This window comes from Prosopis cineraria, unplaced genomic scaffold (genome assembly GCF_029017545.1).
Source record: "Prosopis cineraria cultivar Desert tree isolate PC_DT_omini unplaced genomic scaffold, ASM2901754v1 PC14, whole genome shotgun sequence".
Taxonomy (NCBI): domain Eukaryota; kingdom Viridiplantae; phylum Streptophyta; class Magnoliopsida; order Fabales; family Fabaceae; genus Prosopis; species Prosopis cineraria.
In genome coordinates, this window is record NW_026555345.1 from 30,659,531 (window position 1) to 30,685,062 (window position 25,532).

Consider the following 25,532-nt stretch of genomic DNA (forward strand, 5'->3'; position numbering starts at 1 on the left):
CTGATTTATGGCGAGGAAGGTAATGCCGTCAGTCAGACATCTTTCTTTAATCATAGCCTTGTTTGTATTCAACTTTTGTTGTTTTACTAATAAATAATAAATATTGAGAAAACAAACTTCTTTTTTATTTTTTTTTATTGTCTGTAACAAATTTCTTCATTTTTCTGGATCGCCCCGTGCTATTTTAGCATGGCAATTAATGACTTTTCTCTTGTTGCATACTGATACTAACCCCATCCCTCTCTTCTCTACCTCCCAACCAAGTCCCAAGAGTGCAAGGGGGTCGTGGTTCTTCGTTTTCGTTACCCGCCTAGCTGCCGATCAATCACTACAACAAGCTTTTTCCTTGCCAGCAACGCTTTCTGAATCCATACTTGTTCTCAGTAGGATCTCTTTCTCTTCCTTTGCCAAGATATTCAACTCAAATTCAACATCCGCGAAAGTCTTGACTTTTGCTCCAGCTGTTCGCCAAATTTGTGCTTCTAAAGGACATATTCTGTTCATTTTCCTAAAATTCAATTCAATTCAAGCTGAATTTGAGTTCTGTTCGTATAGGGTGCCGAGCCTGTCGGAGAATTTTGAGAGGAATTTTCTTATAAACTCGATTTTCTCGTGTCCTTCAACGTGGGCGGTTTTTGAGTAGTGACGTCAAAATGATGGTCGAAGATCTTGGAGTTGAAGCTAAGGAGGCAGCAGTTCGTGAGGTGGCAAAGCTTTTGCCGCTTCCAGAGCTCTTGCAGTCCATCTCATCTATGAAGGCCGATTACATTTCACGTCAACAGGTACTAGTCGAATTCAATTCGTTGTCTTTGATGGGTTGCTATATTTAGCTATTAAGGATTTTGGGGAGCCATATTTGTTACTTGTTGGTAATGAGGCAATTTAGATGTAACAAGGTGTATCATAGCAATGGGCTCTATTTTACATTGGTAGTTAGCTGATAGGTTTATCCAATTTCTTTCTTATCCATCCTTTTCAACAAATTGGAATTGGATGTTGTCGTTTAAAGAAGTAAAAAAAATCTTGAGGCAGCTGATTTTTTTTATGTGGGTTAGGGAGGAGATCGATATACGAGACTGATCAGTGTATGCTATGCATGAAGTCTGCATACTTTCCCCCTTTTTAACAGTCAATTCAATTAACATTGATCCCAAGGAAAAAAAGGGGGTAAAAGATATCAACAGAAGGGAGGAAACAACCAATTCTTATAGTTTCTATGCTAAATATGATGTTTAGAAAGTGATGAAATATGTTGGAGAGCAACGGAGTAGATGTTCAAGAACCATTTTCACTTCCTTTCTCTGTTTATAGGAATTTCTTTGTGTGCGTTTATACTGAAGATGAATTTTGCATATTTTCTTCATTATACCCCCGCCCCCCAGGGGTGGCGCTTGGGTGTGAGAAGTTTTCTATTGGGTTTATGCCAAGACCATGGCGTAATTCTTGAATCAATATGAGAAAATAGGGAGAAAAAAAATAATTGATAATGAGGTTGATGTGAGGTGCTGTCCCAGCAAGGATTGGCTCTTATAGTTTATTTAAAGCATAGACCAAAATATTTGAAAGTTGGTGGCTTACTATTTGGGGAGGCTCAGCGTGCAGTGCTATGGCTCCCCCACCCCTGTTGAGGATTGGGATTCTGAGGTTGATACCTGTGATTGATGATCACTAGAAGATACTGATCAGATATTCAATGAGTATGTTGCCTCTAAAGCCTGTAGTCATAATGTTTAGGTTAAATTTTCTGCACGGACATTTGCTATTATAAAAAATGCCGTCTCTTTTTATAATTCAATAATAGTGCCCATATTTAATGCATAATTTTTGGGGTTGGAATGGCATGTATTGAGGAAGATGGTAGAAAACCATTTAAGATGGCTTGGAAATGTATAGAGAAAGCTGTGAGAGGCATCGGTGAGAAGAGCAAAGCAAATAGTCTTGACAAGAGAAGTAGAGGAAGATAGAGAAGACACTTACGGAAATGGTTGAATGAGACCTTTCAGTTAACAGTATTCCTATAAACTTGGTTGATGGTAGAGCACAATTGTATTGTGCAATTCATGTAGCTCACTCCACTTAGTAAGATAAGGCTTATTGTTGCTGTTAGTTCTGATTGTTGCTATTTTGCTTTATTTACAGGCTAATGATGCACAGCTTAGTACAATGGTTGCAGAGCAGGTAAATATTATTGAAGAATTCTGAAATGGAGAACTCAGAATTTTGTATTCTGCCCAATCTTATACCAGTACGTTAAAAATTCAGTGCATAAAAGGGATGTATCACATGCCCTCTATTGCAACAATAGAAGGCATATGTTATCTGAACTTTGGAGATTATTGTGTCAGCATGATATCTATACCATTAAATATGCATCACTATATGCGTTCTGCACTGCTGTTGATACTCTTGATCTGTTATTTCACATCTTCTGTTTCCTTGGCCAAAATATTCTTGAGTGCAGGTTGAGCAAGCACAGGCCGGATTGGAATCACTTAACTCATCTCAAAAGACAATAAATCGGCTTCGTGAAAACTTTGTCTCCATTGAAAAGTATGTAAACAATGAGATGGAGATGGACTAACATATTTTATGACTTCTCAGAGTGTGCTTGTTTAGTCTTGCAATCTTGATTACTTTTGAGCATAATGTACCTTTTTTTTTTTTTTGGTGAATCAGGTTTTGCCAGGAATGCCAAACATTAATTGAAAACCATGACCAGATAAAGCTACTTAGCAATGCAAGAAATAATTTAAACACAACCTTGAAGGTTATTTTCTTATCCTTTTTAATGAAACCATTTATCATGATTGAATTGTAAAACATTACATTGTCCTGAGAGTTGATATCTTAATCTCCCCTTCCTGTGCTTTGCATGGGTTGTATGCTTGGTTTTTCTTGGTCAACCATGGTTAAAGTGAAGATGTAGTGCCATACTTCCGCTAAAAGGCTTCTTGTGTTGTATCAACCATTAATATTGTATTTGGTCTTTGGGATAAGTTGATAGTTGCGACAACTATCAAGCAGTGATTATAGGAAAAATACCACTCCAGGTCCCCATGCTTCAATTGTGTTTTGTTTTTACTCCCTATAGTTTTTTTTCCCCATGATTTTCTATCCCTTTTATTTGCTCCATTTGAATTGATAGTCCTTGTGTTTTTAAAAGTACTTGGAAGGATCATGAGATGGCCCAAATGGAATTAATTTTGTTGAGGTAGACTTAATGCTGTTAATCCCACTACATGACTAGGGAAAAAACATGCTGACCTGGAAAAAATTAGAAAATTGTCTGATTAAAAATTTGATTTGATTAAAAAGCAGGAAAAGGAATCCCACTTCCTTAAAATGACTGTGTGTGAGTCAGAGGGAAAAGGGCATTGCACAAGCATAAGGGACTGGACCTCAGCAAAATTAACATTGTTTGGGTCAAGTCGTGGTGTTTTTGAGTATTTTTCAAAGTAAAGGAACTAACAGCTCGGACAGAGTAAACAAAAGGAAAGAGAAACCATGAAAGTAAACTGTAGGGACTAAAAAAAAAAAACTGATTAAAGTATAGGGACCTGAAATGGTATTTTCCCTTGTAGGGAATATGCCTTGATTTTAACTAATTGTAGTTTAAACCTGGTTTTGGCGAGATCTATCACAGCATTTTCAAAATCTTAGCCTTCCTCATATAATTTTGACCATTCAACTCCTCTGTCTTCTAATAGGATATTGAAGGTATGATGTCCATCTCTGTTGAGGCAGCAGAGGCTCGGGATTCTTTGAGTGATGACAAAGAAATTGTAAATACATACGAGGTAATATTGGCCTTACTTGTGCTGTGATTAATTATTATGCTTAACATCTAGTGCTTTTTGAAATCTTATATACCTTTTCCCTGTTCCCCCTTTTCATCTTTTACTGTTATAGAGGTTAACAGCCTTAGATGGGAAGCGGAGGTTTGCATTAGCAGCTGCAGGTTCTCACAAGGAAGAGGTTGGCAGATTAAGGTTTGCACGTTCTTAAGTTCAATCCTGACTATTTAGATGATGATGAAATGGCTAAGATCATTGATGATTTATGTTGCTTTCCTCAAGTTCTTTTTTTGCCCCAACATCGGAATATATTTTTCTTATCTTAGTCTTGGCATATGTCTCAGGGAATATTTTGAAGATGTAGATCAAACTTGGGAGACCTTTGAGAAGACATTGTGGGGCCATATTTCCAATTTCTATAAACTTTCTAGAGAAAGGTTTGTGCCTTTTTTATTTTGGAATTTCTTTTTTGGCGATGGGTTTGTGTCATTTTTATTGTGTTTGGCCTATGACTCAACTTCTATGAATTGAGTACTCTGAGATTTGAAATCAAATTATGATTTTTATTGATTTGAAGGTTGTAACAGATTTGAGTCATTTGTGCTTTCGTTGAAGCCTTCCTTATTTTTGGCCAATCTTTAAGTACTTCAAGGACTTACTTAGGTTTGGGATTTTTTATGCGTGAGGCATACTAGAGAGTTTCAAGGGTTTTGTCAACTTTATCTAGAACTATGAGATATTAATGCATTTTTTTTTCACTTTTGTTTTCATTAAGATATAAGATGTCGTCATTATAATAAACATCTGAAATAGAAGGACCACTATTTTAATATACACCAGAAGCAGCTGTGTGCTTGGCAAGGATGTTGGAGAGAACTACGGTTGCTTAGTGTGAGATTATAGATATAGGAATGACAATTTGGTGGGTTTGATTTTTATTCCACAGCAACAGACTTGGCTGCATTACATTGGCAAACATGAAGCTATGCGCTTTGATTGCAATAATATGCATAATTCCTTTCTTTTTTTCCCTTTTGCAGCCCTCAAACTCTGGTTCGTGCTATAAGGTATGCTGTTTCCGACAATGACATTACCTTTCTACTTTTCTGTATTTTTTTCCTCTTTTGAATTGTTGGTTAAATGGCTTCACTGTGTATCAGTGCAGTTCCATGTTGCCAATTGAAACTTAATTATTTTTGTTAGCAGTTTGTTCATAATATTCTAGCACATCCACTTTATGATTGTGCTACGAGCTTCTTGCCTTCAATGAAGACTCTTTGACGCCTGTTGTTACAACTTATGGCAGGAAGAGTCAAAAGAAGATTTATAGGATTCAGCTACTTTGTATAGGCCTTAACTTTACTTAGCAAGATTATGTGTTACTATAAGATGTTTTGCAAGTTTTGAATATATAAGAAAATGACAGGCATTTTCATCCTTTTTTACACACACAGGAATGGTTCTTAATTTTTTCAGATAAAAATGATGTTTTGCAAATTCACTGGTATCACAATGGAAATTACAAGGTAACAATCTTTGTATTAGGAAATATAACACTAGCACTATGAAGGGTGTCCAAAACTTCAGTGATAAAGCCAGATTTGGTATGGATTGTTAGGAAGCGCAAGCTAGTATAGTCCATGTCTTCCCTCATCCTTCTCATAATTTGATCATGAAACACAGGTTGGGAGAATATAAGACTGCAATTTAATAACTTTCGGAGTTGATTAACAAATAGAAATTTGTGGACAATTGAGGAACATCTACTTGAAGTTTCATTGAGACATTCAAGATCTGATTTAAGCCTTCCAATTTCTCGTTGGAGATTTTATTTTTCAGACTGGGATGATATTACTAGGGCTGAAGACATAATTTGGTAATAGGATTTTTTTAGAAGCCAAGAATGGGCTAAAAACAATGGAAGCTAACGAATTTCATATACCATCTGTTGCTCATTTTGAAATTTGTTTCTATCAAGAGAGTTTTACTAATTTCAATACGCACCCAGCTGATTTTAACAAGTTAATTTCACGTTTCTTTTCAGTTGTCATTTCCAACAACTTTGCTTTGGTGATGAATATTTTGTTAGCTACTTTAGCTATATAATTGTTTGGGTCAATCCCGTCCCTAATGGTTTTGCTTTCGAGTGTTGGATTTCCTTATGAATATCTGTGGGCAGGGAACATGTGGGTAGATTATCATTGCACTCTTCATATTAACATAATCTTGTTTTCTCTGTGTCAAATTCGGCTCTAGGGTTGTTGAGATGCAGGAAATCCTTGATCAACAGATTGCAGAGGAAGCAGCTGAAGCTGAGGGGGATGGTGCAATGGAATCAATTGCAAATCCACGGAAAACTTCCATGTAATTTACATTTTCTTATTGATAAAAAAAACTTTCATTATTTAGAATTGATTTACCATTATATGTGTTATATCTTCCCATTGTTATTTTTGGATGCACTAAAGAAGGGGGTTTGCATTGTGTGGTGCGCTTTTTCAGCTTTTTAAGACAACGGTCAGTCTATTGAACTGTGTTTACTTTAAGGACAGGATGCAGCAGTATACTTGAGCTATAAAACATGGTTTTGATGCAAAAAAAATGATCCGATTCTGTTCAAAACAGATAAGACAGCAATTCTAACTAACAAAAATAGTGTATAGGAGAGGTGTCCACATTTAATACTCGACAGTACTTCAAACAGGATTGCCTTTAATAAGAGGGTACTTGTGAGTAATGGAAAAGGAAAAAAAAAAAGAACAAAACAGTTAGCTGGCTTGACAATGAAGAAGTGATTTTTTCCCAGCGAGCTTGCAAGTACATAAGCATGAATGCAAGATGGTTTGCCATGCTCACCGAAAACATCTCCCCTGCTCACCACCAAAGAATCATTAACTACCCTTTCTAGCACATAGAAAGGGAGAAATGTCAAGATAATGTAAAATGGAAGAAAGATACCCTCTCAGGATAGGTTTTGCAGCTAACCTCAACCAAACACTAAAACCGTGAATATAATCCCAGACACAACTTCAAAGGTTTCCTAATGAATTGGCTGGATTGGGATTAAGAAACCAATGAAAAAAAAAAAGCAAGATAAGATTCGGATGCACCTCTGGTCTGCTGTGAAGCTCTTGTACTTTTTTGGGGATGACATGATTGCTGGAGATCATACAGGAACCCAAGCCAGCCTTTACATAATTTAATCCAAGTTAGAGTGCAGGGTGACAATTTTCAGATAATATTTTTTGGTTAATTTAAATTCTGAGCTTGCCTTATTTAGATCTGAATACCAGTTAAAATTTTGAGTAGATTATGGTTAGGAATTCTTGCATGCTGTGCCGTTGAAATCTGCTCTTTACTTGTTCTTCATTAATTTCATTCACTTGTGATTTACTGGAAGTCTTTCATTTTTATTTTTTATTTTTTTGGTGACGAGAAGTCCTTCATTTTATTAGTCCTATCCCTTGAACATTAGCCTCAAGAGGAATTCTTTGTTTTTGTGATCGTTTTCTGAACATTAGTACATCAAAGTTGGATTTGATGCTTAATTTTCAAATCAGTGCTGCCTTAGAACCAAGTTTTGTTTGCATCTATTGTTGATTTCAGTATGGTTCAGGGATCTTTAAGCTTTTAATTTATGTGCTAAGGCATGTTATCATCAAAACAATCAGTAGGCTTCTGAAGAAACTTTGGAGTTAACAACCATTATATCTAATTGTCATGTCATCCTTTGATTTTGAGTGTCTTATTCTTATTCTCAACATGATGATATCTTTACTTGAAAGGGTGCAAGTTTTACTTTGAAATCACTAAGATTCTGTTGTCAATGATGAATTCCAGAAAATCTGCCAGTATAAAAAATTTAACACAGCAAAAACTAAAGGTTCAGGGGAAAGGCTATAAGGATAAGTGCTATGAACAGATACGGAAGACTGTAGAGGAGCGGTTTAACAAGCTTCTCACTGAGGTACCTCAAATTGTGTACTTCATGCTCGGATGCTCCCATAACACACCCTTATATGCACACTCGTAGATTTACACTCACGCACACACACATAACCCTGTATGCAACTCACTGCCAATCTAATTTATGAATCAGCTTGTCTTTGAGGACCTTAAAGCAGCTCTAGAGGAAGCACGAAAGGTATGAGCATTATTTTTTGAAGCTTTTCTAACTCTTTATTTTTCTCCCCTTTTGGACCAAATAGCACTATTATTTTTACTCCTTTTCTCCTTTATCAGTTTATTGTACTTCTTCTCATCACAAACTGATTATTATATACCATTTTTGTAGCCTAGAGAATCTTAAAATTGCATTTCATTGCCTAATAAATTTTGTTGTGATTTATCATGTGTCCTCAGGAGACTTAAATATATAATGGTTGGAAATATGAGATAGATATCATGTTCTTTCTCTTGGAGACTGTTATATTAAATTAACATGTGATCCATGGAAATAATGTAACCTTTTTGTATTTTTCAATAGTACAAAATATATTCGAGCTTCTATATGACGCAATTCAAAGATTCTATTCATAAAATATCTGCATTATAATTTATAAAAGTTATAACTGGCAAGGCTTGTTGCAAGGATGACTCAATAAAGTAATCATTCAATAAAGTTGTGGTGGAAAATGGGTTTTTACAATTACATACAATCTTGATGAAAGCTTAAGCTGTTAAGAAACCTGTTGTTATGACAGAGGATGCTAACAGTGTCCGTCAGCCCATAAACTACTAAAATGCATAATCCTGAAAGACTTTGATTCTCACAGATAGCATCCCGCCAACCTCCTCCAACCTTGAAGAAAGGAGCTTGGTTATGATCTCGTAATCACAAGACATCATTCTAATAGGTTCTAAAGTTATGCATGAAACTTTATGCTAGTAACTACTATAAATAAAATAAAAAATTCATAAAATCCTTTGTCAGGCCATCATTCAGAAAGGACCAAGCAAAACTGAAACCATCAAGACCAGCAGCATTCTCTTGATCCACCATTCATTACACACCCTAAGTTGGTGTACCATTTGATTTAAAATGTACGTACAAATGTATTAAAAAAATGTACATACAAAAATGTTTCATCATTGATATAGAAAATCAGAATTTGGCACTTGTTCCCTGTATTTCTTCGACATCATCCAATCTCCTATTTATGCCCCTCATTAATGGAACCTTTTTAAGTCATACAGATTCAAGAGGAACTTGGAGATGTCTACGACTATGTAGCCCCCTGCTTTCCTCCAAGGTTTGCTTTATTCCTGAATATACTGTTTTTCCCCCTCTTTTTTGACAGGCTTTTGGTTAATATGTCAATCTTTTGAGATGTTATTTGGGTGTGGTTCCTGCTATAGTATCTTCTATGACAATGGTTTTTCTGATTTCTATATGTTAATAGCTTTTTTAATTAATAATTATAGTTCTTCCTATCTTTATTTAATTAATTTGCTAGTCATTGAGGATCACATGCACACATATCTCTGTGTGTGTACTGTTGTCTGTTATTATGGCTCATAAAAGTGTCTCTTAGACATGGTTCTGTATATGAGGATAAGCTGCATATTTTATTACGCTTGAGGGTGCATTTTTTATTGTAAGTTTTCTTTATTTACATGTTAAATTTGCTATAATTCGGTTTCCTTTGCTGACAGATATGAAATATTTCAGCTGATGGTAAATCTGTACACAGAAAGATTTACTCAGATGCTAAGGTTGCTCAGTGACAGGGCAAATAATTTAACAAACATTGAGATATTAAAGGTATTTTGGCAGTGTCATTACTGTTGATTGTTATCTCATACAATATCTTATTCTCTCTTCACCAAGGGGAGCCAGTTGAGCTTTTTTTTTGCTCCCAGAACAAATTCATGCTTGCAGATCCCTTACAGTTGCAAACTTCCCAGTCTCCTATTGGAAAAAGAAAAAAAAAATGTGGGAATGGGATACGTGTTTTGTAATCCTGAAAGTGATGCCTCTCCTAGTAGTGTATGATGAATCCATATCTTACAAATGAAACTGTATTACAGTTGGATGTTGAAGAATTTATGGAAAAGCTAACTTTATTGATTGTAATTCTAAGGTACAAGCAAAAGAGAAAGCTCCAAAATCTATAGGAGCCCAAAGCAACATTCTAAAAAAGAACCGAAAAGCAAATAAAAAGAACACATAAGGAGAGTATACAAACGGCTTAAAAATAAAAGTAAAGGAAAGAAAAGATAATGAGACTGGCGTTGAAAAGCAAGTCTTAGAGACTTAATAGAGACTTGATTGATCTGATTTTGTTTTGATCTCAATCAGGAATATTATTTCCAGCTTTAGTTGATACTATCAAAATGCACCAGATTAGGAAATATCACAGTGAGATTTTCTCGCTGTTGAGGATTATGTTGACATGTTATTTATTGTAAATGGTTGCATTTGATTATGGCTGATTAGACTGTGATTAGGCAGATTTGATTTGTAATTATTTGCCATTAATTCTTGTCCTGTACATAACTATAAATAAAATGGCCTGGTAGATCAGTACTTACTGTCTACTTTTCCCTCATATTCTCTCTTTTCCCTCGTACTTTCTCATACTTGCTCAAACTCTCCATGGTATCAAAGCCTATTGTGGTTATGCTTCGTTCAAATCATCCTAGCTTCATATGCATGCATCTTAGGTGCTGTCGAACTCCTTGTTGCTGCAATATTACTTTGAAGTGTCAGATTATAGTTTTCAAAGAAAACAATGCAATTCAAAGATTTTTTTAACGTAAAAAAGTTCAGAGACTTTTATATGCATTAGTAGTGACTTAGGGGTTTTCTTGTTGATGTTCAACCGTTCATTTCTTGGTGGATGTTATAATTTTCTTCTTGTCCTCAGTTACAACTTTTTGAGGTTGCTAATGTTTTCATGACTTACTGGCTTTTAGATATGTGAAAGCAGCTAAATTTAACCCATCATTTGTCTACAATTGTTGATTAAAATGACAGATAGTTATTTTATAAGCTTTTCCCTTTTTTGGGAATTTTTTGGTCTTTGCCTCTTTAGTATCTGGCGTAACTTTTACGTGTTACAATTTTCTGATTTTTTGGTTATCTAGTAGGTGACCAGTTGGGTTGTTGAATATCAAGATACTCTGATTGGGCTAGGTGTTGACGAGACTCTGGCTCAAGTTTGTTCTGAAAGTGGTGCCATGGATCCTCTTATGAACTCGTATGTTGAAAGAATGCAGGCTACAACAAGGGTATTTCTTAGCCACCTTATCTATCGATTTGACTAATTATTTGAAATTCTTCCTTGGATCTCTTTTTAATATTATGCTTTTGTTCATGTGGCTTTTAGAAATGGTACATGAATATATTGGAGGCTGATAAAACGCAGCCCCCAAAGAAAACAGAAGATGGAAAGCTGTATACCCCAGCAGCTGTTGATCTGTTCAGGATACTTGGAGAACAAGTACAAATTGTTCGGGATAATAGTACTGATGTTATGTTATACAGAATTGCCTTGGCAACCATTCAGGTAATTTGCCTTGGCATCCAAACCCTCGGTGAAAAGTGATATTTAGGCAAAACATTGCAAATAAATTTTGCTGGTGGTGCAACATGCTAAAATTTCTTCATTCTCACAATAATATCACCAAATAACCACAACTTATAGTGTCCCTGTGGTTTTTGACATTCTGTAATTTTACAGGTGATGATTGATTTTCAAGCAGCTGAAAAGAAGGGACTTGAAGAACCTGCTTCTGAAATTGGTCTTGAGCCTTTATGTGCAATGGTTAGTACACTTTATTGAGTATTAGGTTATTGATATATTTCTTCAATAATGCATTGTTTTGAAGCTCGTGTTAACATAAGATTCCATGGAACGTTGTATTTAGATAAACAACAACCTGCGCTGCTATGATCTTGCAATGGAGCTGAGTAATAGCACCATGGAAGCTCTTCCACAAAATTTTGCTGAGCAGGTTTGGAGCTTGGATTTTGTGTTTGTTATGGCTAGTTTGATTTGTTTGTTAACTGTTGCATGATTGACCTACTCTTTGTTGTTATTGCATTTTCCCAAATTTATGTTTATATTATTCTTCTTTATTGATGTTTCCTGCATTGAATTCCCACTATTTTGTGCTGCCTGGAAATCAGCTTTTTGGAAACATGATTTATTTCATTCTGAAGAAGAGTTTGGATGGATGGTCAATAAGTGTTGAAGGTCCAGAGGCCAGAACATTCTTTGTATTTTTTCCAATCTGATCCCAAAATTGGGCCAAAGCAATATGCCAATACCACTACCAGTGCCAGAGCTTGTTTCTTTGATATCTTAATTTCCATCCTACTCTTGTCAACACTAAACTACAAATGAAGACAAATAACATCATATAAACATAAGAATTACAATCTTTTCAAAGTGACTTGGTGATGATATTAACATGCTTCTTTCTTGTTTAACTAGAGTTCATGGGGTTTTTTTGGCCCCCAAACTTTTTTTAAGCAGTATCTGTGGGTAGTTGTGTGTGTACATTATTCTTACTATTTGTGCTGTATTGGCCCTTTATCTTAAAATAAATAAATAGTTATTATTTTTTACTGTTTACCACTCTGATGGAAGTGCTATGCTTATATTGTTTATGAAATTGTTTTGAGATTACCTTCGCTATAGGATTTTATTTATTAATAAATTTTGCTTATTCCTATTGTTCTATGTCTAGCGTATGTTAAATGTTTGTTCAAAGTATCTCTCGAATGTATTTGCTTTCTTCTATCTCTCTCTCTCTCAAAAAAAGAAAAAAAAAACAAAAATATTTTATGAAAGGAAAAGGAATCTGTATATTTGTTGAGCATGATATTGGAAGTAGTGAAGTTCTTCATTCGTTTTTCTTGATTTTATATCTTCAGATTTGCTATTTCATTACAGGTTAATTTTGAAGACACCTGCAAGGGATTTCTAGATGTTGCTAAGGTATAAGAATGTCTACTACACGTTTTACTCTAATACTTTCTCGGTGGATATTCATTGAATTCACATTATTTTAATCAGCTGAATTCAGCATAATGCAGTTTATGATTACTAGTTCAACATGTGATTTCCTTCTTAATTGAGATTCCGGAATTCATCTTGATAACATATCATGCATCCAAAGAGCCATAAATCTTTTTTCCCCATTGGCTTGGACCTACAGAAATTTAATGCATGGGATGCAGTAATTTATGTTGGTGAGGAAGCCTCTGATTCTTGGAGTATTGCATGTTATGAAGGGGAAGAAAATAATTATCTTGACTCTGTACCTGGATACCATGAGAAACGACGTTTCTCTGTGCAGTTACCTAGTAAATCTTTCTAATTCATTTAAAAGGTAGCTATTTTATATCATAGAACCTGAAGATAACTGTCCCTTTTTCCTTTAACCCTCTCATTTAAATCTCTTATGCATTATGTATGGACAGCCTTTGAGAGGCTATTAATAACATTGTAAACACATTAATTGTTATTATTTTTCATCTGTTGTTAATCATGCATTCAAAGATGTGCAAATCTATATTTATTGTTCTTCCAAATAAAATTTAACATGAGAACAGAAATATGATAACTGAAGAGGCTTGCACAATGAACTCTCATGTAGTAGCAGCTGTTTCCCCTTTTATTTATAATAATTAAAATAGAGATTAACTATGACTTAAACTTGTAAAGATAAACGATACAGATCATTAAGCCTCCTACAACAACAACAACAACAACAAGCCTTTATCCCACTAGGTGGGGTCGGCTACATGGATTGCAAGACGCCATTGTGTTCTATCATTTATTAAGCTTTTAGAAATATTATTAATTAAGAGATCACGTTCAACAACTTCCAAGAGTGTTCTCTTAGGCCTTCCTCTACCTCTCTTGATCGGACTCAAAGTTATATGTTCCACTCTTCTCACCGGTGCCTCCCTTGGTCTTCTTTGTACATGCCCAAACCATCTCAACCGATTTTCTACCATTTTTTCCTCAATAGGTGCCACCCTCACTTTTTCACGTATGTGCTCATTTTGAATTTTATCTTTACGTGTATGTCCGCACATCCATCGTAACATTCTCATCTCTGCTACTCCAACTTTATGCTCTTGCTGTCCCGTTAGAGCCCAGCATTCACTACTATATAACATTGCCGGTCTGATAGCAGTACGATAAAACTTTCCTTTAAGTTTATTAGGCACCTTACGGTCACAAATAACTCCTTTAGCTTTTCTCCAATTAAACCACCCAGCTTGAATTCTATGTGAAATATCTCCACTGATTTCGCCATCATTTTGAATAATGGCTCCCAAATATCTAAACTTTTCCACTTGAGGTATGATTTGATCTCCCAATTTCACTTCCAAATTATTTTCGAATAGTCCTTTACCAAATTTACAATATAAATATTCCGTCTTACTTCTACTCAGACGAAAACCTTTCGACTCCAATGTCCTCCTCCATAACTCAAGTTTGCAATTAACCTCTTCTCTTGTCTCTGCTATAAGAACTATATCATCCGCGAAGAGCATACATTTCGGGATTTCCTCTTGAATATGTTCCGTCAAAACATTTAAAATCAAGTTGAACAAATAAGGACTCAGAGATGATCCCTGATGTAGTCCAATCTTTATAGGAAAATCCTTTGTTTGACCACTAGGCGTTCTTATACTAGTTTTTACCCCCTCATACATATCTTGTATGGCTTTAATATAAGCAATCCGTACTCCCTTTTTTTCCAACGCTTTCCAAAGCACTTCTCTTGGTATACGGTCATAAGCTTTTTCCAAATCAATAAAAACCATGTGTAGATCTTTATCTTTACAACGATACTTTTCCATTAATCCCCTTAGTAGATAAATTGCCTCTGTAGTTGATCTACCTGGCATAAAACCAAATTGATTCTCAGAAATACTTGTCTCCAATCTCAACCTGTGCTCAATTACTTTCTCCCACAATTTCATTGTGTGGCTCATGAGTTTAATCCCTCTATAGTTAGTACAATTCTGAATATCTCCTTTATTTTTATAAATAGGAATTAATGTACTTCTCCTCCACTCATCAGGCATTTTCTTGGACCGTAAAATCACATTAAATAACTTAGTTAACCATCTCACCCCTTCTTCACCTAAACATTTCCACGCTTCGATAGATATACAATCAGGTCCGTTAGCTCTACCATTTGCCATTTTCTTAAGAGCTTCCTTTACCTCCTTATCACGTATTTTTCGATAGAATGACAAATTTTGTTCTCCTTCACCAGTTACTAAATCCTCCAAGTTACTAGATGAATCCTCTCCATCATTGAAAAGTTTAGAAAAATAAGTCTCCCATCTATTTTTAATTTCATCATCTGTAACTAAAATTCTTCCCTCTTCATCCTTAATACACCTTACCTGTTCTAGATCTCTTGATTTTCTTTCCCTACTCTTGGCAATGTTAAAACTTTTAAGACTTTTGAAATGATAAACTTGAACTTAAGGGATGGATAAATTCCCAATCCATTAGTAGTTCCACTTAGATATGTGGAATTCTTGATCCATTAGATAAGTTATTCTGTTCCATATTTATATACTCCTATTTGCATCTTTCTTGAAAAGGACGCCTTTGGTAGATGTTGCTTCGAGTAGCCCAGGATTCTATGGACTCTTCCATGAGCACTTCAATGGCTTTATTCATGTATTGATCAACAAAACTCCTACAAGAGGAGATATCAGATCTAGTGTCAAAGAGATAGGTACATTTCCTACCAGCCAGCCTTTGATACCTGTTAGTGCCAATAGGAACCCCATCTTGTTTTTAACTCTTAGAAGTAGACTTCATGAGAGTATTTGATGGCTTGCAACCAAGATATTATTTCAAGAAGGTCAAGAGTGAGTTTTGGTTGAGAAACTGAAATTCCCTTTCTTGATTGAGCTACTTCTATTTTGACAGACACCTAGGGAATGGGGAACCCTCCACCAAAAGCTGGCTATAAGGGGGTAGAACTAATTCATTTAAGTACTCCATAGGGTATCCCATACTACTCAATGTGAGATTTAGGTATCCCTTGCTACCTTGATCTCCATCAATTATCCATATTTGAAGAGTCAACATCCCTATGGCTATAGTCAACAACATTTCACTCGACTTTTTTTCCAATTAGAACTCTCTAGGTTGGCCCTTTTTGGAGTTGGCGACAGTCGAGCTTGGTGCTAATGTATGGACACTGAAGTGGAATGATGAACCTTCCCCTAAAAGTTACCTATCAATATAAAAAAAAAAAAAAACCACTTATGGGATACAGTATCCCATAAATCCTCTAATATATTTCATTGTGAGGCTTAAGCATCATATGCTACCATGGTCTCTACTCTCTATCATGTCCCCAAAAATACCTCGTCTTGTCAAGGCCTTAGATTATCAATTCTATAGAAAGTATATCATTTAATCAATTTACTTCTTCTCAAAGTCACCTGTAATGCCTGTGTTGTGTACATGAACAATTAGAACAGCCACCTTTATTTCAGAAGAGAACTTCAAGAATAAGGTACGACCAATTGGCTTTCCCATGAATATATCCATAGCTCTTCACAGTTCTTGTAAACTTGCTAGACCTTGCCCTTGGGGATTACTTGAGGAATGAGGACGTGTAATGACTTGTTCAGCTTACACTGTTTTTGCCTTCACGCAGATGATGATCCAAAGGAATCTCTATGTTGACTTTGTTCTCTAGATACCATTTGAAGAAAACAATATGGACATATGTTTGATAAAGTTGCCAACCTAAATTTTCTACCAAATAGAACAGTATGTTGATTGTGTTAATTTTTACAACTTAACCAAATGTCTCCTGGTAGTGTTTTCCACATGGTTTGAGTGAGCACTCTAGCTATCAGAATAGCTTTATAGTAAGTTATACTTTCCTTTATACTTTAGGTTGTAGTTAACAATGAATACCCAGTTACCACCCACAAGTCTTATCTTTGAGCTGACTAGTGATTGTTCAGGTGCCATTTGCTTCAAGTGCTGTCATTTCTTTTTTGGATAAGAGAACACTTTCACAGATTATCATATTTCTTATCTGATACGACCCCATCACTGGTCAATGTCAAAACTTTGTAAAGGAGACATAAAAAGAATAGAAAAGTGACAGCAAAAATGGGACTGTTGGTTTAGGAGAAAATCCTATTGGTAAAGACCAGCTGACACATCAAAGTTGGGAAGCAAAACTAGGTAGTGTTGGTAGGAGTAATGTTTGTTTGGCTCTTTAAATCTGTAATTTCATGCAGAGCGGGTTGCAGGGTATTTTGGAGAATTGTGGTCAAATCGAGGAGAGTTATGGCCTCTCAAATGCCAGATTGGGGTGGAGAAGATCATCTTTTCTTCATCATTTTATCTTTTTACCTTATGAGTATTTTTGAGAGGCTTGTGTTTGTGTTGCTGTCAAGAGGGTGTATCTTATGATGTTTCATGTACTCTGTAATTGTCATCTGAGTGTAGTTTCAGTCTTTATTTTGCTTGTAATCCCACTCTATCATTCAGCAATAGTAATTTTTAGTTACTTTTGAAGTGTATTTTCTGGTTTTCCTTGTTTTTAAAATTAAGAGAGTAGAGGGTTCCATTGTTATCCTTTAATACTCCCTATTTAGCATGTAAATGAAGGTTTATCAACAATATCTATGTTGTCAGTCAGTTTGATGATGTCAGTTATATGGTAAAGGTTAAACTATTATAATATAATTTTTTTGCATTTTGATGATAGGAAGCTGTGCATCAAACTGTGTGTGTGATTTTTGAAGATCCCGGTGTCCAGGAGTTGTTGGTGAAGCTATACCAGACAGGTTAAGTACTTTTATCCATTACCTACTGACCTAGTATTGTTCTTATAATATTTAGTCTAATTAATGTAATAGTACCCATTACCTACAGGCGAAGAAATGTTGGACTCATGAATAATAGGCTGAAACGCTGAACTAACTGGTGGCCTTTGGGAGGTGTGAGGTCTTTGTGTGAAAGAGAGAGTCATTTATTGTCGGTGAGGGGATCAAGGGAGAAGTAAGCAATTAGTGAGTGAGTGAGTGTGTGGAGAGTCTGTGGCTTTCAAATGGGTAGAATTGTGTGTTTGTTTATATTTTTCCCTTTGATTTTTGGGGTTATAACTTGTAGTACTCACTAAGACCTACACTCTGGTGAAATTAATATTGCATTAATAAAATTTCTGGAGCCGTATCTGGTAGCATTACATGGGATATTCCAGGGATTTGTTCACCCACTTTGTAGAGTCACCTCCCAACCCAAATTTTGGACTTCCTTGTTAAGAAGGCTAAGGCGCTGAGAGGCATGTTCTTCATGTAGGCAGCTATTGCATTTTGTTTTCCTGGATTGTGTTTAGGGGTTTTCATTGTGCTTTTGGGATGTTTCTTTGCCCTTGAGCTCTGTGTTGTTATTCTCTCTATAATTTTTGGGTATAAAAAATGCCATTGTCTTCAAACTTTAAGATGTCATAGGAAGAAAGCTGTTGGAAAGGCCAAGTTTGTGATCAATTCCAGGTTAACAGTTGCTCTGTACGATGTTTTTAAATGTTGCATGTAACAATATTAAATTTAAGTGTTTTATAAACAAGTCAATAAACCATGTTTTCTACCCTATCTTTTCAAGCACATGTTCTTACAACTCAGTTAATTGTTTTAACTAAAAACGTTGCCTTCTCTTTTGCATATGCCAGAGTGGAGCGAGGGGCAGGTAACTGAGTACTTGGTTGCAACATTTGGTGATTATTTCACTGATGTCAAAATGTAAGTTTATTTCCTGGTCCTAGTATCTTATTTTGTTCATTGTTCCACCTATGCCAAAATATTTCCACCATCAGGTTTCTTTTGTTTCAGTCAAGAATCCAGTCAACCTAAACAATTACTGTGAAGAAAGAACCAATTACTGATTTTTATGAACCATCAGACCTCCAGTTCTTTGTTTTAGTTGACAATCTGCATAAAGCTTCTTATGGTAACAAGAATTAAAGGTCTTATGGCTTGTGGCTCCTTGAATTCCATCCTGCAACATTCTGATTCCCTAATGAATGCTTGAGTTCATATCTGCATCTCTATGGCCTCATATGTTCATCATGAGTTGTCTTTCTTGAATAAAGGAGAACAAATAATTGATCGTACTGTGGGATCTTAAAATGTAATTAGGATTGAATATGTCCTCATGTTTTCTTTTTTGAAGGGAGAGGGGGAGAAAAAATCAACAAAGAGTGACCTCTGCCACCGAGAGCAAGGGGTTCCAAATCAAGGGTTCAAACTGGGGTCATATATGAAAGGGTTTAGGAAGGGGGCATTCCTTTGTTTCCTCGGAAATGTAATGCATTAAACTGGAGAGGAAGAAAGGACACTTCTCACCTTGAGATGTTCATTTCATATTGTAGCAACTAGCAACTTGGTTTCATTCCTAACCATTAATTAATAAAACTTACTGCCACCAAGTGCCTGGATCAACTGGTAAGGCGGGCTTAACCAGTGATTTTGAATTTAAGTCTTGGGAATATAGTAGTGTTAAAACTCAGTGGTACAGCCCACTGTCCAAAAGGGTCCGTCAATGCTTGATCCGAATTAGTCCAGGGCAGGCTTATGATAACGGGTGTGCAAGCAATTAAAAAAAAAAAAATGAAATTTACTATTGCAAAAGAAAAGGTGCTTTTGAACTATGCGAGCACCATTTGATTTTCTTTGGAGTTTCTAGTTTTCATGGGTCATGCTGCATCATTCTTTGCCAAGTCAAAGATGGGTAAGCAATAAGTACCCTTGCTCTTTTATAACTATTATAGATTGTTGAATATCTAGTATGTTGTGGAAATTTTACCAGTTACAGCTTTTCATTCAAGGTACATTGAAGAAAGATCTTTTAGAAGATTCGTTGAAGCCTGCCTTGAGGAAACAGTGGTCGTTTATATTGATCATCTTCTAACGCAGGTTCCAAACTCAAAATTACTGATAATCTTTTTTTTTTTTTTTGGGTCTTCAACTTTGCACTTTGTAACAACTCACCATTTATGACATCATTGTCTCCCTGATCATTTGATTGCAGAAAAACTATATTAAGGAAGAAACAATTGAAAGGATGAGGTTAGATGAAGAGGTTATCATGGACTTTTTTAGGGAATACATAAGTGTTTCTGTAAGTGCTCTTGGTTTAGTGCCTCTAACTATAGTCATTCTTAATGTGCAAATTATGCTGTTAGTCTAGGTATACTGTGCTCAAGCTTCTCATCGTTTATGTCCCTGCCATTGGATTAGAAAGTTGAAAGCAGATTGAGGATACTCAGCGACTTAAGGGAACTTGCTTCAGCTGAGAGTTTGGATACCTTCACACTCATCTATACAAATATTCTTGAACACCAACCAGACTGCCCGGTATGATTATCCTCAATATGATACTGGTTTCAATTATAGTTGATTAATCTATGAATGCAAATAAAAGTATTCTAAGGTTTATACTCTGAAGTTCCTTATTTTATTTTGAACACTCGCAATTAGATTATGGGCCACAAAAGACAGTACAATGAGGGGGGGAAAGCAGCTCATGACTTGGGCCCATTAATCTTTAGTAAATCCTTGTGATTTTTACGAAAGATCTGCCTCCTAAATGCCCTAGAATCTTGAAATATTAACCAGCAACAGATATTCAAGATAAAGAACTGGATTAGACTGAGAATTAAAAAAGTTGACCAAAATACATGATAAAAACAAACAGTTGTCACATGATCAATTTATCAAAATGCATTTCTTGTTTATCATATTATTCTTCCATTTTATATATCAGAAAATTTTTTGGTTTTTTTTCTTTCTTTTTAAAGAAGTAAATGTCTCAAAGCTCGTGAAATTTTAAACTTGGAGTAGTCCTGGATGATGAACCAGTTTTCTGTGCTATTGTAGGCTGAAGTTGTTGAGAAGCTTGTTGGTCTACGAGAAGGCATTCCTCGAAAGGATGCCAAGGAGGTAAAGAAAATTCAATGATTATTTTTCTTGACATCGAACTCAAAATATCTTCTAAAGCAGGGAATATGAATGGATAATTTATACAGTGGTAATGTTATGTTCAATTCTATGGGATCCAAATAATAAGGCGATTGTAGGTTTGCCTTTATGGAAATTTATTTGAAGAGAAGAGAAAATGCATGGTGGCATTGAGCCTAATCCTTGCCAGTCAACAAGATTTGGGCATATTCTAGTGGGAACATTTCGTGTACAGATTCCGTTACAACATATTGAACTCATATTCTGGGCCAATTTATGGCGCTTCTATCATTTAATAAACGAGACTAGTTGTCCCAAACTTGTAATTGGAAGAAATAGGACAACGTAGGAAAAGGAAAAATTGCAGTCATTGGTTGTTTAGGAGAGATTTACTGGAGAAATTTCATGGTTCTCAATTTCTTATGATATATAATTATCGCTGTTAATCAGGTCATACAAGAGTGCAGGGAGATATATGAAAATTCTCTTATTGATGGAAGACCTCCCAAAACTGGCTTTGTTTTCCCACGAGTGAAGTGCTTAAATGCATCATCAAAATCAATCTGGCGTAAACTCACTTAAATGAAGTAAGATTATACGAAATGCTTTATTCTCATTGTTGAAAATGATTTCAAAGCAGTTTCTTTTCTTTGATGTGCAACCTTGCAAATCACACGTGAATTTAATGCAGGTCAGTTGTCAAATGAGGACATGGATCAAGCGGATAAGCAAAAGCCAATCATTGGAACCGTAGAGATCTGAAAACGGAGCACTTGGACCAGATTCGGTTTCTGGAGACTAGTTTTTACGCCCTGTAATCAAGTCTGTTGATTTGATATTTAGAATGTCCCGTAGTCATTAGATGACACAGATTTTCCACATTGGTTGGCACTCGGCAGTTTGTTACCAATTGTTTGATTCAAGGGAGTGGATTGATTGTTTTATTCTTATGCTTATCAAGCAAGTACAAGTGCTTTTGTTTTCCTAATAACTAGACATGTATTATCTGTAACTTGATGAATAACATTGTTCACTTATATAAATTGTTTTTGGGTTACCAGCGGAGGTTTTATATTTTTTACTGATTGATATTGATTAGAATTACAAAACTGATTTAAACGAAAATGTTACTTTTTGTTCTTAACTTTTTCCATTTATCGTTTTAATCTATAAGCTTTCATTTATAACAATTCAATATTTGTAGTTTATTGACTCGTAACATTTTAGTCTATAATTTCTTGGTGATCAATGTTCATATTTAGTCCTTTAATTTTATATGATATTTTATTATTGTCCTTTAATTTTATAAGATATTTTTTTAATTATTTAATTATAATACCGTTAGTTTTATTCTGTCAAATTTTTTCATTAAACTTTTAAATATTGCCAAAATATTATTAAATATTAATATATTAAGTTTAATTTTTTTTAAATAACAATGATTGAATCAAAATAATCATTTAAAGTTAACAATGTTAAGGTTAAAAGATTAAAAAGATATTTTATAAAATAAAAGAATTAAATTAAAATTTTATAAAAAGTTAAAGGTTTAAAAGTATATTTTAACTATTTTTTAGCTTATCACAAATTTGTTCTTATTATTTTTTTGATTTAAAATAATTTAACTTAAATGTGCTGTAATGACTAAGTTGTTTTGAGTTACCGTTTAGTAAGTACATCAATAATTGGGGGGGGGGGGAGAATAGGTAATAAAAATATTTTTTTGATTTAAATTATTAGATGGAAGTGAGGGATAAATTGTTTTGATAAATTACATCATTATAATGTTATAAATGAAACGGTAGATAAATTACACTTTAGCAGTTTACCCAAAAAAAAAAAAAAATTACGCTCAAGCACATCATCTCCTTCCTTTGTAATTTGCATGAATTGGCACTGTAGATGCGATGTAATTTTTTTATTTTTTATAAATTAAAGTTGTTTTAAAAAAATTAATTTTTAATAACAAATCAAAATCAAAATCATATTTTATGTTTTAGCTTTTTAAAAATTTAAATTGTATTCCTCCATTTACTAATATTGGATATTTTTTAAAGAGTTGAATGTTAAAAAATATGAGATCTTTTTTAATATTTCAAGATGTAATGTGTTTTTTTCAAAAGTATCCATAATAAATGAAATATTTTATATTTATTTTAAAATAAAATATTCCACTAAATACTCTTGTTGATTCTATTTATAGGGTAAAGAAAGAAGAGTTTTTTGTCTTATTTATAAGTTATCTTATTAAATTTTTATTATAAATTTCTCCATTTAACCTCCATCAAATGTTGGAGAGAAAAATATATATTATTAAATTACGTATATTTAATAAGAATAAGGTTAAGAACTTATTAAATCTTTTGATAAAGTTAATAATTTTTAAATTTTTTCTTGATTCCGGTGAAATATATTAGAATTATCTTATAAATAAGAATAAAAAAAGGATAAATATGAAAAGATGATGTTAGTTTAAATTGATTACTTTACTAGGGGTAAAATTTGATTAAAAATACATTACATTTTTTAAAATAAATTATTATTTATAATTGTATATTCTAATAACTATAAAACTTATCATTTTGTACTAGAAATTTAAAAAAATAATTAATAGTAGTGGCTAAAGAAATTAAAAAATATAGCTATTTTTACTTATCCTTTTTCTAAATGATTAATAAAATTTAATTCTAACTATTCTTTCCTCTATTTATTTTAAATAATGTGAATCAATATTTTTGTGCCTTACATGGGTTTAAAATCTAGTTAATATAGTAATATAGGAAAGAAATTTTTTTCAATATATTATTAATAAGTAATAACTCCTTTTCAAACTCCTATTACATGTTTCAGGATAAACAACACTCTAGATATCTCTAAAAGGGAAAAAAATTTAAAATATTAGCTAGAACTTAGAAGAATAGCAAAGGTTTAATCTTTCTTATTATATGCGTATCTTGAACCCTAGGGTTTAATCTTTACAAGAAAGTGACACGAATTATGGCATAGAGACGGGCTTCATACAAGCAGGGCCTTGATGGCCCCACAGAGGGAGACCCGGCTCAAAATCAATACGGGTCAGCAGAAATTAGTCCAGACTCTTTCATCATTCGCCATTTTTTGTAAGAAATAAAAATGATTACAAGAACAGAATCATCTCAAAGATCGTTAGGCCCAAGATAGTTTGGATCTTTTGTTGTAAATTGTCCTTTCCTTTAAAAAAAAAAAAATACGTACGACGCATTTGTATCACAAATTAACCCCTTAAACATCATTTCAAGGTATGATTTCTAAATATAAATATATATATATATATATATAATATTACTTAAAAAAGATAACTTTTTAAATAACATTTAAATTTTTAAAAAATTATTTTTATGATTGTTAGTTGTGGAGATATCTTAAGTAACAAAAAAAAAAAATTGTGAGATAGTGCTTGATGAAATTAAAAAAAATGTATGGAAGCCAATAGATTAAAATATGTGGCGACATGCAGAAACAATAAAGAAAATTGCATGGAGTTTGGAAGACGCCATGTATTCATGATTTTATAAAATTTGTGATTCAAAAAAGATTCTTTTCCATTCACAGTACACCAATTAACAATCTTATTTACGGAAACTTGATTCATCCAATTTGACCGTTATTCTTTTAAATATATTTTTTTTTGGGCTACAAAATAATATTTTATCATACATGCCACTTAGAAAGATATTATACTATAACATATCTTACCTAAAAAAACCAAGGTATTGATGTGAGATATTTTTTCATGTGAATCAGGTATTTTAAATTTATTTCACTCCAATTGAAAAATATATTGTGATGCGAATTAATTTGAGTCAAATCAGGTGTATATTGCTAAGTATTTAAAACAATTACAATTCTTAGACCCAAATATCTAATCAGGCTTATTGACTCGTGAAAATAATTTTTTTAAATAAAATTTAGATGAGTTGAATTTAAAGACTCTTTAAGGTTAAAATATATTTCAAAATATAAAAAACATTTATAAAAATATTTATGACTTGTTTGTCAATAAAATTCTCACATTAGAAGTAAGATTTGAAACTATAATATGATAGATTATAAATCAAATCCTTATCAACCAAACTAAATTTTATGGAAAAACACATGAAAATATTTTATATATAATATTTGCCCAAAAAAAAAAAAACTTGCGGAGTGGAAAATGAAAATCATTGAGAGGGGAGAAGTGTGAACGGGTTGGGCCCATCTGAAATAGGGAAAGGCAATTCACTTTTTCAATGGACGGTGGGACCCCCCACCATTGTTTGATGATTGTTATATTTTCAATTTTTATATGTTCCTGAAATTACGCACGTGGGAAAGTAGCGCCCTGCCAAATCAAATATTTATTTACGTCCAAATTGAATGGGTTTTGTATATTTGGATGGTTTTGGGCACAAACAAGGGACAGCGTTGTCATTTTCAGCATTAACAATAATCTAAGTTTGGAGGCATTAGATGTGGCAGTTAAACAAATTCTTTTTTTTTTTTATCTACTTAACTTATATATGCCATTTTAATGTATGTTTTTCCCTCAAATTAATTCTAATAGGGTCAAGTGCTCTTAACAAATGTTGACTTACTCCTATTTAATCCAACAACACTAGTCCCAAAGAGATCTCTCCTACGACAAAATTAATAATCCGTGCATAACTCAAAATCTTTAAACAAATATTTAAATAAAAATAGACTTTAGATGCGAATTGGATCAAACATTAAAATTAAAT

The 25,532-nt window shown here is 33.9% G+C and overlaps 1 protein-coding gene across 2 annotated transcripts; it reads left to right on the plus strand.

The window, feature by feature from the left end:
- LOC129292703 (exocyst complex component SEC6-like) lies at positions 1 to 21,832 on the plus strand. Of its 2 annotated transcripts, XM_054930314.1 has the most exons (28): positions 1 to 19; positions 265 to 383; positions 556 to 782; positions 2,140 to 2,178; positions 2,462 to 2,550; positions 2,677 to 2,767; positions 3,708 to 3,797; positions 3,910 to 3,989; positions 4,139 to 4,231; positions 4,835 to 4,861; positions 6,051 to 6,158; positions 7,635 to 7,761; positions 7,894 to 7,938; positions 8,991 to 9,046; positions 9,450 to 9,558; positions 10,887 to 11,027; positions 11,126 to 11,305; positions 11,480 to 11,563; positions 11,667 to 11,753; positions 12,698 to 12,742; positions 17,526 to 17,604; positions 18,489 to 18,558; positions 19,644 to 19,731; positions 19,847 to 19,936; positions 20,056 to 20,172; positions 20,695 to 20,757; positions 21,226 to 21,362; positions 21,467 to 21,832. In XM_054930314.1, exons 3-27 carry the CDS (start codon positions 654 to 656, stop codon positions 21,355 to 21,357), a joined length of 2,259 nt encoding a protein of 752 aa, XP_054786289.1. In that variant the 5' UTR covers positions 1 to 19; positions 265 to 383; positions 556 to 653; the 3' UTR covers positions 21,358 to 21,362; positions 21,467 to 21,832. The 2 variants fall into 2 exon arrangements, with proteins under 2 accessions (XP_054786289.1, XP_054786288.1); XM_054930313.1 differs by lacking the exon at positions 1 to 19 and having other exon boundaries at positions 117 to 383.
- Positions 21,833 to 25,532: the final 3,700 nt, after the last annotated feature.

Bases quoted from the DNA above. Each gene is read 5' to 3' on its own strand.
- LOC129292703 (XM_054930314.1), top strand. From the start codon at position 654: ATGATGGTCGAAGATCTTGGAGTTGAAGCTAAGGAGGCAGCAGTTCGT. The intron at 2,768-3,707 runs GTTATTTTCTTA...GTCTTCTAATAG, and splicing joins ATTTAAACACAACCTTGAAG to GATATTGAAGGTATGATGTC. The intron at 3,798-3,909 runs GTAATATTGGCC...TTACTGTTATAG, and splicing joins AAATTGTAAATACATACGAG to AGGTTAACAGCCTTAGATGG.